The sequence below is a fragment of the Lacerta agilis genome, chromosome 7, assembly GCF_009819535.1.
Source record: "Lacerta agilis isolate rLacAgi1 chromosome 7, rLacAgi1.pri, whole genome shotgun sequence".
NCBI lineage: Eukaryota > Metazoa > Chordata > Lepidosauria > Squamata > Lacertidae > Lacerta > Lacerta agilis.
Window position 1 is genome coordinate 3,214,882 of NC_046318.1, and position 14,860 is coordinate 3,229,741.

General features: G+C 42.0%; 2 protein-coding genes across 15 annotated transcripts in view; one reads left to right on the plus strand and one right to left on the minus strand.

Moving 5' to 3' along the window:
- The window catches only part of FAM193A (family with sequence similarity 193 member A), a 49,381-nt gene extending 48,346 nt beyond the window's left edge, over positions 1-1,035 (plus strand). For all 10 annotated transcript variants that reach the window (XM_033154160.1, XM_033154165.1, XM_033154158.1 and 7 more), the window contains one exon: positions 266-1,035. In XM_033154160.1, the coding sequence (XP_033010051.1) occupies positions 266-359 (94 nt within the window). In that variant the 3' untranslated portion in view covers positions 360-1,035. The remainder of the gene's footprint in view (positions 1-265) is intronic.
- Positions 718-13,091, minus strand: ECSCR (endothelial cell surface expressed chemotaxis and apoptosis regulator). Of its 5 annotated transcripts, XM_033154169.1 has the most exons (8): positions 12,786-13,090; positions 10,619-10,666; positions 9,580-9,588; positions 9,463-9,498; positions 7,274-7,372; positions 5,896-5,932; positions 3,595-3,677; positions 718-2,388 (listed from the first exon to the last, which is right to left on the minus strand). In XM_033154169.1, exons 1-8 carry the CDS (start codon positions 12,841-12,843, stop codon positions 2,357-2,359), a joined length of 402 nt encoding a protein of 133 aa, XP_033010060.1. In that variant the 5' UTR covers positions 12,844-13,090; the 3' UTR covers positions 718-2,356. The 5 variants fall into 5 exon arrangements, with proteins under 5 accessions (XP_033010060.1, XP_033010062.1, XP_033010061.1 ...); XM_033154171.1 differs by lacking the exon at positions 9,463-9,498 and having other exon boundaries at positions 12,786-13,091; XM_033154170.1 differs by lacking the exon at positions 9,580-9,588 and having other exon boundaries at positions 12,786-13,089.
- Positions 13,092-14,860: the final 1,769 nt, after the last annotated feature.

Consider the following 14,860-nt stretch of genomic DNA (forward strand, 5'->3'; position numbering starts at 1 on the left):
TTACTTGATATTGTTTTTTATTTTTAAAAATACAACATTAGTTATCATGTCAAATCGTTCAGCCTTCTTCCACCCTAGGGTGGGTGTTAATGCACTCTCTTTTTAGCTGAAGTTTAAGCAGCTCTGCTCAAGTATTAACAAGGTGCATTTTAAATAGCTAGTAATTAGAAATCTAATAATTATCAAAGGAGATTGTAATGTAGACATGATGATAAATACTTCCTTGGTGTGTATTAGATGTCCTTTACACATATTTTCTTTACAGATTCTGCTTGGATTCTGCCAGACAGACAAGGCAAAGACTTTCCATCAATTGGTCCAACTTTAGCTTGAAGAAAGCTACCTTTGCTGTCCACTAAACTAGGACACAACATGGATATGAATGTTGTGGGATCTAATTACTAACTGCACTCGCTGTGCTGAGAACTGCTGTGGCCTTGAGACAAAAACCTTCATTAGCAGTGCTGTGTGGATCTTCACTGGTCATCTAGCCTTCCCCCTGATTATGCTAGAAGGCTGCAGAATTGCTGCTTTCTAACTACATATGTTAGTTTCTGTGATTGAAGTCTGTGAATGAGACTTATCTGACTATAGTCTGCAGTTGCTGGAATTGGAACAACAGCATGTTTCCAGTTTCTGGAGAGACCTTGGCTTTTCCCATTTTGCTATGACTTGTCCTTCAAACAGAGCAATGAATCCAACTAGTTTTGCTCTTTCCTTATAGACTTCTTTAAAGAATTTGTCATAGAGAAAATTCCTCTTTTGGGACAAGCATTTACTTTCGTTTTTCACAATCTACTGTTGAGAATGTACAAGTTAAGCAATTTGTGTTTTGATTCCCAATTTGTAGCCAGCTTGTGTAAAAATACTTGCAAGAGGAAGTTTAGCAAATGAGTACTTGCATATCAAATCAGTAAAACTGTATAACTGTATTAACGCTGAAGCCTATTGGCTGATTTTTTAACATATTGTTAAATAATATTAAGATCATGCCTTTCTTGTTGAAAGATGGAATACATTAGTAATCACAAAAGACTCATGCTCTGTTTTGTGTTTCATTGCTGCAGTGGTAGATGGTGGTGGGAAGTTGGTGTATTATAGATGAGAGAGGGTTCGTGTAGTTTTTGTTTTTATGTGTTTCGACAGCTACCCTGAGGAAAACATTATGCAAAAATCACTAACAAATAACAGCTGTGAAAAATGTTAGCTGTTACGATTTGGTTGATGGGGTTGCAACTGCAACAGAGGCAGCAATTCAGAAGGAAATAATGTAATTGGTATAATACCTGAATTAATTTATAATCCTAGAAACAGTGTGAACCTATCTCATACCTGCTACAGTTGTCAAATCTCTGTGTGCTGGTTGAGCACAGCACTCTGCTGGTGGAACAATATATTTATACATCTAATATACCGGTAAGCCTTCCAGCACAGTGGAGGAAAGGAAGCTAGACAGGATGTTATGCTCACTCAGAGGGTTGGTCCTGCCCACAACTATGGTGTAATGTTACCTTTGGAAAGAAAGTTAACGAAGATCCCCCTTCTCCAGCTGCATGTGAAGACAGGAGTATAAAAAAACCTAGCCAGGGAACTTTACTCTCAGACATTAAAGACATCACTTTGCCATCAATTCAAGAATACTCAAGAGGGGACTTTGATGACGGAGAGCTCTGCATAAAAAGGCAACTCAACAGCCAAGATAAACACAAATAATAAAGGGCAGATAGGTGGTATTTATCTTTTCAGATTCCCCTTTCAGATACTCTGCCCAGGATTTCAAACACAAGCATCTGCCAGGAACTTCAAGCTCACTTCTGCAGCTGGGGATGCAAGGACAAGGCTTCCAGCACAGGTAAGCAAATGAGAAGTTGCTTGTGCATTAAAATGTGGCTGCCTTCACCCGCCTTCCTTCTCCTGAGAGAATATATTTTGTGTGCTCCATTGAAATTAAAATATGCCAAATTAACAACTACCGCAATGAAATGAACTTAAGAGTAAGGCAGCAGTGACTGGTTAATTGTTTTCATCAATACGAGTACTTTTCAAAGAAAAAATAGAGGTTTCTTGGCCAGTTGAAAACCATAACTGAGAAGGAGCATACCTCAATAGTACAGTGCATGTTTTGCATTTAGGAGACAACAGTTCCAGGTAAAATACCCAGTATTTGCATTTAAAGGATCGGGTATGTTGGAGAGTTACCATAAGTCAAAGAGTATACAATATTAGGTTAGATTAATCATTGGTCTGATTTACAAAGTGGCTTCATGTGTTTATATCGCAAACAGAATAACAAATACCTTACAGCATTCCCCCACACTGATTAAAAATAAAGTTACACATTTTTTAAAATGTTTCTTCAATTTTCATGTGTAATACATTTTGCAGCACCTGGAAAAACCAACATGGCAAAATTAGAAGGCCTCAGAGCTCTAGGTACAGAATGTAAAATAAACCTTACTCTTTGGGTTCTGGGCCTAGATCAGTGTTTAAACAAAGTAATTACCCCTCTCCCCCCAAAAAACAACTTTATCTAAAGTACAATCCTTCTGCTGTCTCTATGGGACAGTTGTCTATAGGGAATCATGTATAGTCTTCTTGAATCTGAACACATAGGGAGTTAAGTCTTTTGCATCATAAATCTCTATTCAGGTATTGTCTTCATTTAATGTGTACAATGCTTACTAAATTTTAGGTACTATACAAATGATAAGTAGCTTACTAGATACAGGTAGGTAGCCGTGTTGGTCTGCCATAGTCAAAACAAAATAAAGAATATAAAAAAAATCCTTCCAGTAGCACCTTAGAGACCAAGTAAGTTTGTTCTTGGTAAGAGCTCATACCAAGAACAAACTTAGTTGGTCTCTAAGGTGCTACTGGAAGGATTTTTTTAATTTTTTATTTTGTTTTAGCTTACTAGAATTAAACATAAGCTACAAGGTTGAAGGCACGCACTTGTGTGGCCATATGAGCAGAAGTCTTAAAGGTAAAGGGACCCCAGACCGTTAGGTCCAGTCGTGGACGACTCTGGGGTTGCAGCGCTCATCTCGCTTTATTGGCCGAGGGAGCAGGCGTACAGGTTCCGGGTCATGGGGCCAGCATGACTAAGCTGCTTCTGGTGAACCAGAGCAGCGCACGGAAACACTGTTTACCTACCTATTTATCTACTTGCACTTTGACGTGCTTTCAAATTGCTAGGTTGGCAGGAGCAGGGACCGAGCAACGGGAGCTCACCCCATCACGGGGATTCAAACCGCCGACCTTCTGATCGGCAAGCCATAGGCTCTGTGGTTTAGACTACAGCGCCACCCGCATCCCTTGCAGAAGTCTTAGGACAGGTTTAATAGGAATCCAATGCCTTGCTATAATTCTTTTAAGTCAGTTATCGTGATAAAGTATAATCCCCAAAATAATCTAAAAGAGTCACAGCAAATAATTGTGTTTTATCCCTGGGGAATAGTCACTTACAATACTTTTTTGCTTTTATGAATAGTGGGGTTCTAATTAGTTGCTCCTACTAAGACTTGCTTATCAAATAGAAAACCTTTTGTTCAGTCGTGTCCGATTCTTTGGGTTCCCCCAACCCTTAAACCTTACCTTGGCTGTTGCTTATGTTTAAGTCTTTCATGGAGACCAGCATGACGTTTTTCTTGCCAAGTGCAGCTTCAGCATCGGAGCAGCTGCCAAAAAATAGAGAAAATGTGTTTTTCCTTGCAGGTGACTAACACTGATGGGTAGCTTGTTCTTTACTTTCATTCTGCCAATGATGTGAACAAAAGCCACATACAAAAAAGATACCGCTGTGTTGCAAACTACAAGCAGGATATGAAAAAAGGCAACATGTGGACCAAATAGTGTAGGGCAAAATGTTTCTTATTAATGTCAAATAATATGCAGCGAAATTTCTTTATAATGTCAAATGATATGCAGCGAAGACAGCATTCCGGATAAGTACACTATTTCGGTGTAATCTTCTTCAGTTCATAACTTAATATACATGCTCCATTTTGCCCTACATTCTTTGGTCCACATGTTGCCTTTTTTCATATCCCTTTCATATTGTGAACAAAAGCCACAGCAAGTTTTGCTCAGTAAATGTTCTAAAGACTTCAATCCTTCTGTCCATTTATGGAGTTTCAACTTAAGAAGCTTGATCCAAATCTGAAATCTGTTGCTTTGTATTTAGAAATATTTTAATGTAGTGGGACTTATTGTAATGTTTATGCAGCATGTGCTTTTATTGATGTTAGTAACATTTCTTACTATCTCTCTTTTTCTTAACCAAGCAGCCAGGCAGACTCTCATTGCTGTGTGTGATGTTTCTCTGCTGCTAGGAAGGTAGGCAGTAGATCATCAAACTTGGATTGTACAAGTCCCTTCTTCCCCAATCCCCACACTCGCTTAATAAGAAATGTGATTTTACAGTACAGTCGTACCTCAGAAGTCCAATGGAATCCATTTGAAAGTCCATTCGACTTCCAAAATGTTCAGAAACCAAGGCGCGGCTCCTGCAGCCAATCGGAAGTCGTGTCCGACCTTCGGTTTCCAAAGAACATTAGCAAACCAGAACACTCACTTCCAGGTTTGTGGTGTTTGGGAGCCAAAACGTTAGACTCGCAAAGCGTTCGACTTCCAAGGTACAACTGTACTACCATATAATTAAATACATTGCTCCATTACTTTAGTGTCATAATAATCAACAGCTGAGGGCAATAGGGAGGAATGAAGCAGGCATTTTCCCTGTCTTCAAAGCACAAAGTCATCTCTGAATGAAATTATAGTGGCTATTTGAGAAGCATTGTCATGTTGGTGGATGTCCTGGGCAACTACACTAGTTGCCATCACCCCAGACCAGATCACTTTATCCCTCCGTATCCTATGAATGTAACTAAACACTTGGCTCCGCCATAAACTCCATACGGTCGTCCTAGGCAAACTGCTGTGTTTACATCTAAGTTAGTAGCGTAGGAGTGATAACTGCATACCCTTATGACAGTGTTGTAATTATTGCTGAGATTATGCTTTGAAAATCACTGCATAAATAATAAGGGTGCAATCCTAAACACCACTAAAGAGTCAGTCTGATTGAACCTTGTGACACTTTGTGTAAATGTGTGATGATAGGGTTGTTTAATCTGATGTGTAACTTTACTCCTGCTGTGCCACTCTGAACTGTTCCTGCATTTTGGATTGTTTCTGATTGTTATTCTTTGCCCATCCCTCTCTGCAGCCACCCATTCCTAAGGGTTAAGCTGTAACTAGAGCCTCCAAGACAGCAGGGCCCCAGACATGCAGTAATAGTAGTAGTAGTAGTAGTAGTAATAATAATAATTAATAATAATAATTTTATTATTTGTATCCCACCCATCTGGCCGGGTCCCCCCAGCCACTCTGGGCGGCTTCCAACAAATATTAAAATACATTAAAATAAAACAGATTAAAAACTTCCCTAAACAGGGCTGCCTTCAGGTATTTTCTAAATGTCAGGTAGTTGCTTATCTCTTTGACATCTGATGAGAGGGCGTTCCACAGGGCAGGTGCCACTACCGAGAAGGCCCTCTGCCTGGTTCCCTGTAGTTTTGCTTCTCACAGTGAGGGAACTGCCAGAAGGCCCTCGGCGCTGGATCTCAGTGTCCGGGCTGAATGATGGGGGTGGAGATGCTCCTTCAGGTATACAGGACCAAGGCTTGTACTTTGGCTGTAGCTGTGCTACTGCTGACCATGTCCCTTTTCATGCATTAAAACCCAAAACTGTGTTACAGCTCACATAAAGGTTTTGACCAACCTGATTTAGTCAACAAGGATCACAGCCAGTCTGAAAGTTAGTAGCTGAGAAACAAAACTAGCTGCAGCTTGACAGCAACCAGTAAGAAGAAAAAACTAAAACATATTTTTTACCTGTAAGATACCATTGGATGTTGAGGTTTTGGTTTATCTACAAAGAGAAAAATCCATTAATAATACACACTAAAAGATGTGTACAAATAATATACTGCCTTTAATTTAGCCCTCATTTTTTATTAGAATAAAAGCATATCTTGGAAGAGGCTGAAAGAATGTCCAGAGGACCCAGCTAGATGTGGTGTTAACTTGCTTATTTTTGCAATTAACATGCATGTTTAAAAAAAATAAATGCAAATAGCAGTCGTTGGTGTGTGCATCAATGATAAGGATCACAGCAGGCAGGAAAGGAGGGGTATTTAACCTTTTCCTCCCCTGCAGTAGTCATGATGAAAACCACTCCTCCAAAGCTGCTATTTGCTCCTGTTGGTGCTAGCTGGAATTGTAAAGTTCCAGAGGACATGGATAAGTTAAAAATATAAAGTAAGAAATGTAAGACAGATGGAATAATGGATGAGAAGGAATTATACCAGTAAAACAAGTAGGTGGTCAAGATGAAAGATGAGCATATAGATTAGAAGTTGAGCTGGGTTTACAATCGAAAATGTGAAGAAGTTCTGTCAGAAGAATACAAAGAAAGTGGATAGATACAATTTATTTAAGAAAAAAGGTTCAAACTTTTGGGGTATGGGAAAGAGAGCACATTAAAAAACCAAATATGCTTAGTGAGAGAGGACAAATAAGGTAGGACCAAGCCTGAACTTGAATCAACTGTGGAGCAAGCTTACACTTTAGCTGTTCACTACATGGATGCAGAGCCAGTGCAGTGTAGCCGTTAGAGTGTTGGACCAGGGCTTGGGAGATCTGGGTTCAAATCCCTATTCAGCCATGAAGCTCATTGGGCTAGTCACAATCTCTCAGCCTAACCTACCTCAAAGGGTTGTTGTGAGGAACAATGTGAATCATCTTGAGCTACTTGGCGGAAAGGTGGGACATAAATAAAGTATATAAGTATATAAAGTATATACGCTGAAGGAAATTGAGTGAAAGCAGTGAATAAAGAAGAGTGTCCAGGTGGCTTCATCAAGATCCTGAGAAGTGAATGAGGTTAAAAGTGAAGAAAGGAAGGGGGAAACCCAGGAAGCTTGAAACTATAAATTACAACCAGCCTGCAAACCGGATAGTGGGGAATTATGGAATTACCTTGAGCAAAATGTTTGTAAGAAGAAGGGTGGTAAACTGGACAAGAAGCATTTTGCCCAAGAAAGAATACAGAACAAGAGCTAAGCAGAGAATCAAAGTCAAGAAATGTGGATAATGAACCAAGTCCATGGCAGACAATTGCAAGGTTGGACATTAAGTGGATAAAATGGAGACTCAGATACAATATAACCACTTCAGGGTTATTAAAACAATGACGCACACTGTTTAATACCTTCCACATTTTTGCAGTGATGACACCTGAATCTTAGGCTGACCACACAAACCAGGATAATTACAATCACCACCAGAATGGCAATGAAGCTGATAACACCTGGATAACGAGGAAAACAAGACCCATAATGGCAACCATTGGTAGTTTTCCATTCAACATGTTAGAATCAGTGACAACAAATAGGGTTGACAGTGATGCCAATCATTACTTAAAACCCAAACTTGCCAAAGTAGTTAAAAATGGGCAGGAACACAATCAAGGACAGCTAACAAGAGCACCCCAACACAACAATTGGTGTGATTGTCTAGTGTCTAGGAGGGTATAAATTTCTGTAAAATCCAGGTGGGAGCAGAGACAAGTGCAACAAGCCATAATGTTTCAAAAAATGTCTGCATATATTTTAATTTACTGTATCTGAACATCAAATGGAGTTATTGAATAACCAGAAATTCTCTTAAGCCTATTAACAAATGCCCCAGAAGAAATTTCACTGGCAGCCCTGTAACAGCTGGAATGTACCAGTGCACAAATTCTTTAGTACTGCAAAGTGCCAGCATTGTGGCAGTAGGCTGGTGCATGTTCTTTCAGGAAGAGCTATTGGTACTGGACAGCACAGCAGCATTGTGCAAAGTGGTGACATGGCAGAGATTTGGGTGGCTTTGTGTGTTCATGAGTGATTGCTCTGTCAGCCCTGTCCACCAATTTCCATGCATTCAATGTGACATTTATTATAAAGGACAGCCTATTCACACATGCTCTCTGCAATCTGAAAACCCAATACTTTCCTAGCTGAGTGAGCAGCCTGCATATGCACATTTGGTTGCAAATAGGCTCCCTCAAAAACGTGTACATCAGGGGTGGGGCCAGCAGGCTCTCTCTTCATGTTTTAAGTGTATATGTGGAATGGAATAACTGAAAAGGCTTGATGTAACTTTGAGACAGTGCATCCAGAGAATAGTTTGTGGGGCACCTAATGTAGTGATGGCCAAACTCTGCCCTCCAGCTGTTTTGGGACTACAGCTCCCATCATCCCTAGATAACAGGACCAGTGGTCAGGGATGATGGGAGTTGTAGTCGCAAAACAGCTGGAGGGCCGAGTTTTCCCATCACTGACCTAATGTATAAGGTGTCTGCAGCTAAGCAGATCTCAATCAGACCATTACTTAAATGCAACCACACCTCACTCACACTGCTTTTGAGGTCCTTTCAGGATGGGTAGAACAAAAAAGTGACAGTCAACCATTTGTGCTCAACTTCTCTGTTTGTGTTCTGTCCTTCCTCCAGATAATTTATAATTTTATTCTAGGTATGCTTGTGTTCTTTGCTCCCAGGTTCATAGGAGCTCATATGTTCTTGGGGCACTTTGCAGGAAGTTAAATTAGGCAATACAGGCACTCTTAAGTACATTGAGAATGAATTTGACAAAATGAAAACTAACAAATACTATGGGTTCTATGCAAAACAGTGCAAAGCAAAACATTTTGTCTCCTTGCAAAAGGGAGCATTCTCCCCAGTGCCCCCTAAATCTGTTCAGGGGGTTCCCCCATGCCTCTGGACAGTGGCACTGTGTCCTTTATTAGTGCCAAGGTGTGTGTGCACCAGGCAGGACCAGGGGCTGGGTGCAGAGGGTGAACAAAACCTGCCGCTCCACCTCCAAGCAGGTACGGGGACGCAGTGCGCTACTTGCCCACCCGTGCGGGGGCAGCCCTTGGTGAGGGAGCCAGGGGTACAGCAGCAAGACTGGGCTCTGGGAGCCAGAGACCTCTGGCAGCAGGCAGGGTGGGAATCCCTGTGGGGGGTGCCTGACTCGCACCCCCTGAAAACATGTGCCATGAGCTATGCCCCCCCCGGCCCTCCCCACACTGCACCCCTGCCTCTGGAGACATTTTTGGGACAGTGCAGGGCATATGTAGGGCAAGAAGGATGTCCCATTGTGCTATTGCAATTTTTGAGTTGAATGCCGCTTCACGAATCCTGACTTCTTTTTTGCTAAGCTCTACAAACTACTACTGATAAGGTGTTCTTTGGGGCAAGGGTGTGAAGGTATAATCAGAATTCTGATTTCCAGAAGATTTAAATATTTTTTAAAAATACTTGGAAAAATATTTAATGCTGGCACCCTTTGAACACATCTGTCTTATTACTTTCTGTCCAGAATTGTGACACCTCACCTTAATGTCTTTACTCACCAGATGCTGCCACTGTTAGTGCTGCTGATTTTTCTTCTGTAGGGGAAGGGATAGTGAGAAAATCTGTATTTACATACAGGAGACCTTTCGTGGGAGAAGTGGCCCCGTTATATATACCTGTGGAAACTAAGAAATAGGAAGGCATAGAGACATTGAGAGGGGGATTCAAATGAAGAGGCAATGGATTGGGGGTAAGATCCTGCATCTACTACTACTACCTTTGTTACTGACTTTTTTCTGACTCAAAACAGCATTGCATTCCCAAGTTTGTTTGTTTTTTTAAAAAAATAAGACAGTGATAGATTTCTTGAAAATTTATAGATTAATTCCCTTTTTGATTGAATAGCATGTTTTGTGGTTTATATTGTAATGGCCATTGGCTATAAACAATGAAATGGGATGAATGGACTCCAGTGCTGTAGGCGGCTGGCTCAAGAGGGAGGACCCAACTGGTCTAAGCACAGCATGGCTTCTCACCAGCTTCGCTTGCTGTCCAGCATCAGCTGCCAAACAAGCATGGCAACCCCTAGTATCCATGGAGGACAAAGGAGACTCAGGGCACAGCCAGTGTGCTCACGCCAACTTCTTTCCTGTCTCAGTACCCTTACATGTGTTCTGCATAAATATGCACAATAAAATATCTGAAAACCAGTCAGGGTTAGAAAAGAAAACTGCTCTCTTCTCTGAGAAAGGAAATGGCAATGAAGAACAAGATGAGGCATAAAATCCACTGGTCGTCAAAAATACATTTTTGGCCACTATGAATTTAGCTGCATGGAACAAAGGGACTGCATCTGACCTAGCAAAAATAGGTTTACATTCCCTTTCTCACCTAAATCAAGCAACAATCAGTTTTGTAATATAAGAACATTTATATTCCTATATATTATATTCGTCCACAGGATGGTGAGAGCTGGTTGTTCACAATGCATGTTGAAATGAGAAGTAATGGTCTGGCATTTTCCTACCAAAGGATCTGCCCGCTGTAAGTAATCCTGAGTACAGGTGTTAGAGACGAAAGGGAGGATAAAGAGCCATAACGAATATTTTGCCCTTGCCCTCCATCAGGATCACACAAAGGGTTCCCTCATCGCTTTACTAGAACTCATTGAAAAGGTAATGCCTTTTAATAGCAGGGTAATCGTAGAGTGTCTACCTGCTGAGGATGGCTGGATGAAGCTTCCATTTTTCTTCGGCACGGACTCTGCAGGCAAATCGAAAAATAGGAGAGCAGTTAGGATATATACAGGTATATCTTTTGTGGGGACATTTTGGTTTCCCTACATTATCTGACATCCAAAACAAAGGCTATATGGCCAGTTTCACCTCCCATTGTTGCTAATGCCTATTCCCCGCCCCCCACACACATTAGCTAAATATGTTAAATATCTGAATTAACTGGCAGAAAACCATGGCTAGAAAAGCCACCTCCATTGGCCTGGCACCCCCTCCCCCCCCCCCCAACTCTATTGCCTGGGTTATGAAGGTGCCCTAAAGACTCTAAAGCAAAGACTCTGGGATATTGCACACGGTGAACTGCAGTGTCGCTCACACACAGTCTGTAGTCCGCTGGCAGTGGGAATGCAGTATGGGCATGCCTTTAGGATGACATCTTATATTAAAAATCTGACAGTCCCTAATTACCGAAGGCTATTTACAAAAGCCAGACTTAACGTCTTCCCTTCTGCTGTGTTGGACGGCAGATTGAGAGGAGTTCCTTACCAGGATAGACTGTGCTCGTGTGCCCAAGACATTGACTCTGTAAAGCATATTTTGCTGCACTGTGTGAAATTTGAGCAAGCCAGGGCTGAATTGATATTACCCCTGTTAAGACTTTTCCCGTGAAAATCAGAGGCTTACTATGTCAGGTTCCTACTGGAAGACCGGATAAATGATAGAACATTAGCAGTGGTGAAGTTTCTATCGGTGGTGGCAGGAACCAATGATCTCTATTCCTAAGTCTGTACATAATGCTTATATAACCTGAAGGCGGGCTGTCGAAACTGTGTACTGTTTTATAACGAATTGTTGGGTCTCTGGACCGTAATAAAGATTTAATTAATTAATATCTGAATTCAGTTCAGTAAAATCTATGCTTATGTCTTGCTCCTCAACAGAAAGCTCAACATCCCGATTTACACGTACTGATCTCCTTCAAGCCTACATACCGACATTAGATAGCCAAAGCAGGCCCTCAAAGTTCCCTCTGTACTAATCAGAGTTTGTTAACAATAATCCTGGGTTAGGATTAGGTTCTGGTCCCTCCAGCATCCGGGGGGGGGGTGGCACACACAGGAGCCACCTTGCGCAAGTGGAAGCCTTTCTGCAGGGCTTCTGCCGGTGGGTCTCATTTGTTGACTTCTGCCCACTGCATCTGCTCTGTGACAGTGTAGGCAGGATTCACCAACCAGCCCCATCAGTAGAAGCCCTCCGCAAGGACTTTCTGCTTATGCAATGAGGCTTTTCCCTGCCTCCTCTCCTCTGTGCCCCTGCACTCAAACTGGCTCTGGGGGCTTGGGAGAACCCCCAGAACAACACTTGTGGGCAGGAGAGCAGGGATATTTCTATCTGGCAAACCACACTTCTTGCATAGCTGGAACAACGAAGAGAATGACATGGAATTCCCTCTGTATTTTAGTCATCAGCACACCCTTCCTTTATCCATCAATGTATCCTGCGTACACTCAGTATAATTTAACAAACAAAAAAATATGATGAAGAATTGTGTTGTTTTCCACATCATATATTCATTCAGCTTTTGTTTTAATTAGCAGTTCCATCAGATTTTCTTCTGCAAATAATTAAACAGGCACCATTGTCCTTTTGGTGAAACAGCCACACCTTTGCTACAGAAATTGTGTATTAAAGGTCCTAGTCATTCCGTAATCCTTAAACTCTGAAATATATGTATTGCACAACAGGAATGCAGTTTTTTAGAGCCAGATTTGTTAAACGATCTGCACCTCTTTCAGCCGAAGGAACTAGATTTGCATGAATACTGAGTGAGAACTGCTTTACTTTGCTCCTTGATGAATTGATAAATCTGTGTTATATTGAATTAGAACATAGATTCATCTTACTCAGCATTGTGTACATTGACTGAAAGCAGCTCCCCAGAGTTTCAGGCAGAGAGAAATCTTTTGCAGCCCTGCAGTCTGAGCTTGTAACTGTAGATGCCAAGACTGAAATTTACCCATTCAAAACACAAACTCACCATTGCCCTCCATTTGAACAGGATTAAGGTGGCAATCGTAAACATGACAATTTGGGAGTAAGCCCCTTCCCCTCAGACTTGCATAGAATTGGGCAAAAAAGTATCTTACCTTGAAGAAGAACAGAGTCACATAACCAGAAAAACATCAAAAAATGTAAAGCTATCATTATGTCTTCCACATGTCACTCCTCAGAAACCTGCAGCTCTGTCCATTCTGCAGTCTGGGAGAACAAAAAACAACCAGGAGAGAAGTTTGTCCACATGTGCTGATTGTCCAAGAGCTTCCTGTTAAAGAATAGAAGGAAGCAGACTGAATCAACAAGGGGATTGACGCCGTGGAATACTTCTCTTGCCCATTATAGTTCCAGAGGAAATGAAACAGAATTTACCGGCCACAAAAGAAATTACAGTGTTGTTGTTGTTGTGAGGAATCTCTACGCTTACGAGAAATTTGTGGGGAATGAAAATGAATGAAAATAAGTACACAGGAATATTCAACCTCTGTTTTGAAAGAAGGACTATTGGCCTGTGTGCCTAGTTTAGCAGTCTGGTGCTTTTGAAATACAATCTTTCTGTTCAAAGTGCTTGCTGTCTCTCTCTGTCCAGTCCTCAAAAACTCTCCATTTGAGGCAAATGAACTATGAACCCCATAATTTGGAATCTCCTCCAGTGCCAAAGTTTTGCCTTTTTTGCAGCGAATCCCCTGCATTTTGCAGCACCCCACCAGTAGAGCAATTACTATATTCAAAGGGGCGGGCCGCCCCTAGATCAAGGGGAGGGGGGGTGACACTTTGGCCGGCCCCTCTCACCCTGCCCCGCCGGGCGGACCCAAACGGGGGGGGCATGTCGCCTTTCCCCCCTTCCAGCGGCTATTTTTCGGGGGGGCGACCAGTGAGGGGGGGTGTCAAACCTGTCACCCCTTCCTCGCTGGCCACCCCCCCCCCGCCCAAAAAAAACCGCTGGGGGGCGGGGAAAGGAAGCAGAACAGGCGCATTCAAGCGCTTGCTCTGCTTCTTTTTGCCCTTTCCGCTTTTTTCGGCGGGGGGGCCCGACCAGCGAGGAGGGGGTGTCACGCTTGTCACCCCCTCCTAGCTGGCCACCACCCTCCGCCGAAAAAAAAACCTCAGGAAGGGGGAAATCCCCCCTTTCTGCATACACGTGCATCGTGACGTCATGATGACGTCACAACGCATGCGTCATGCCCCTCCCCCAGGGGGGTGCCTCTGCGCTGCCGCCGCCCCCAGCAGCGCAGAGGCTAGCTACGCCACTGAACCGGGGGTCATAGCTATTACTCTAGAACCCAACATTGTGTGATTCAGGATGGAGAGAAACTTCATTGATGTGATTCAGGATGGAGAGGAACTTGTGTGATTCAGGACCTTCGAGAAACTTCAAGATTCAGTTCCGCCGCAAGTCACAATGGGAGACGACATCACTGGGAAGTGAAAGAAACACCACCATTTATGGTCGGAAGGAATCTCCATGGGTATAATAGGTTTCATACACAGGACAGAACAAAGATAGTAGTTTGGGTTCCTCACTTGGAGTTTTATAAATTTATATAACAACACAAATGGAAATCATTAATTATGCAGCCATTGATTAAGGGATTATTATTATAACTGAAATGTAACTGAAATGAATAAGATTATGGACTGCAGTGACATGCGGGGAGCCACTTTAATTAAAATGTATTAACTGGTAGTTGATTAATTGTATTAATTGATAGTTTTATAATTTGGCTATTATTGGGGGAATATTGAAAAACTAATAAAAACCTATTTTTAAAAAACAACATTGTGTTGTGATTCACTCTAAACCAGTGCCAATGTGTGGCCACAGTTTTGCAGCAAAACTCCTGCATTTTGCAGCACTCCACAAATTGAGTAATTCCTCAGTAATGGCAGGAGCATAATGTGTGGTGAGTGAATGAAAACAGAACAGTCTGGGGGAATGTGTGAGCTTTATGTGCACAGATTTCATCTTTTAAAGCTTTAAGATTAAAACACAATTTATAAGTTGTAATGTGTTGTAAAACTGAGTCTTCGGGAAGAGAGCAATGTAGTAGTTTTGTGCTTTCAGTAACAGAGTTCCCTCCCTAATTCTCCCCTCTTCCGTATTACAAATTTGGGGTTGTAAGAATATGCTCCTATTGAATGATGGCTAAGGCTGGTGATCCTTTGT

Excerpts from the sequence above, each read along its gene's own strand:
- ECSCR (XM_033154167.1), bottom strand. The coding sequence starts at position 12,843 with ATGATAGCTTTACATTTTTTGATGTTTTTCTGGTTATGTGACTCTGTT. Across the intron at positions 3,678-5,895 it reads CATCCAATGGTATCTTACAG|CTGCTCCGATGCTGAAGCTG; the intron begins GTAAAAAATATG and ends ATTTTTTGGCAG. Across the intron at positions 2,389-3,594 it reads AAACATAAGCAACAGCCAAG|GTGCTGCAAAATGTATTACA; the intron begins GTAAGGTTTAAG and ends TGGTTTTTCCAG.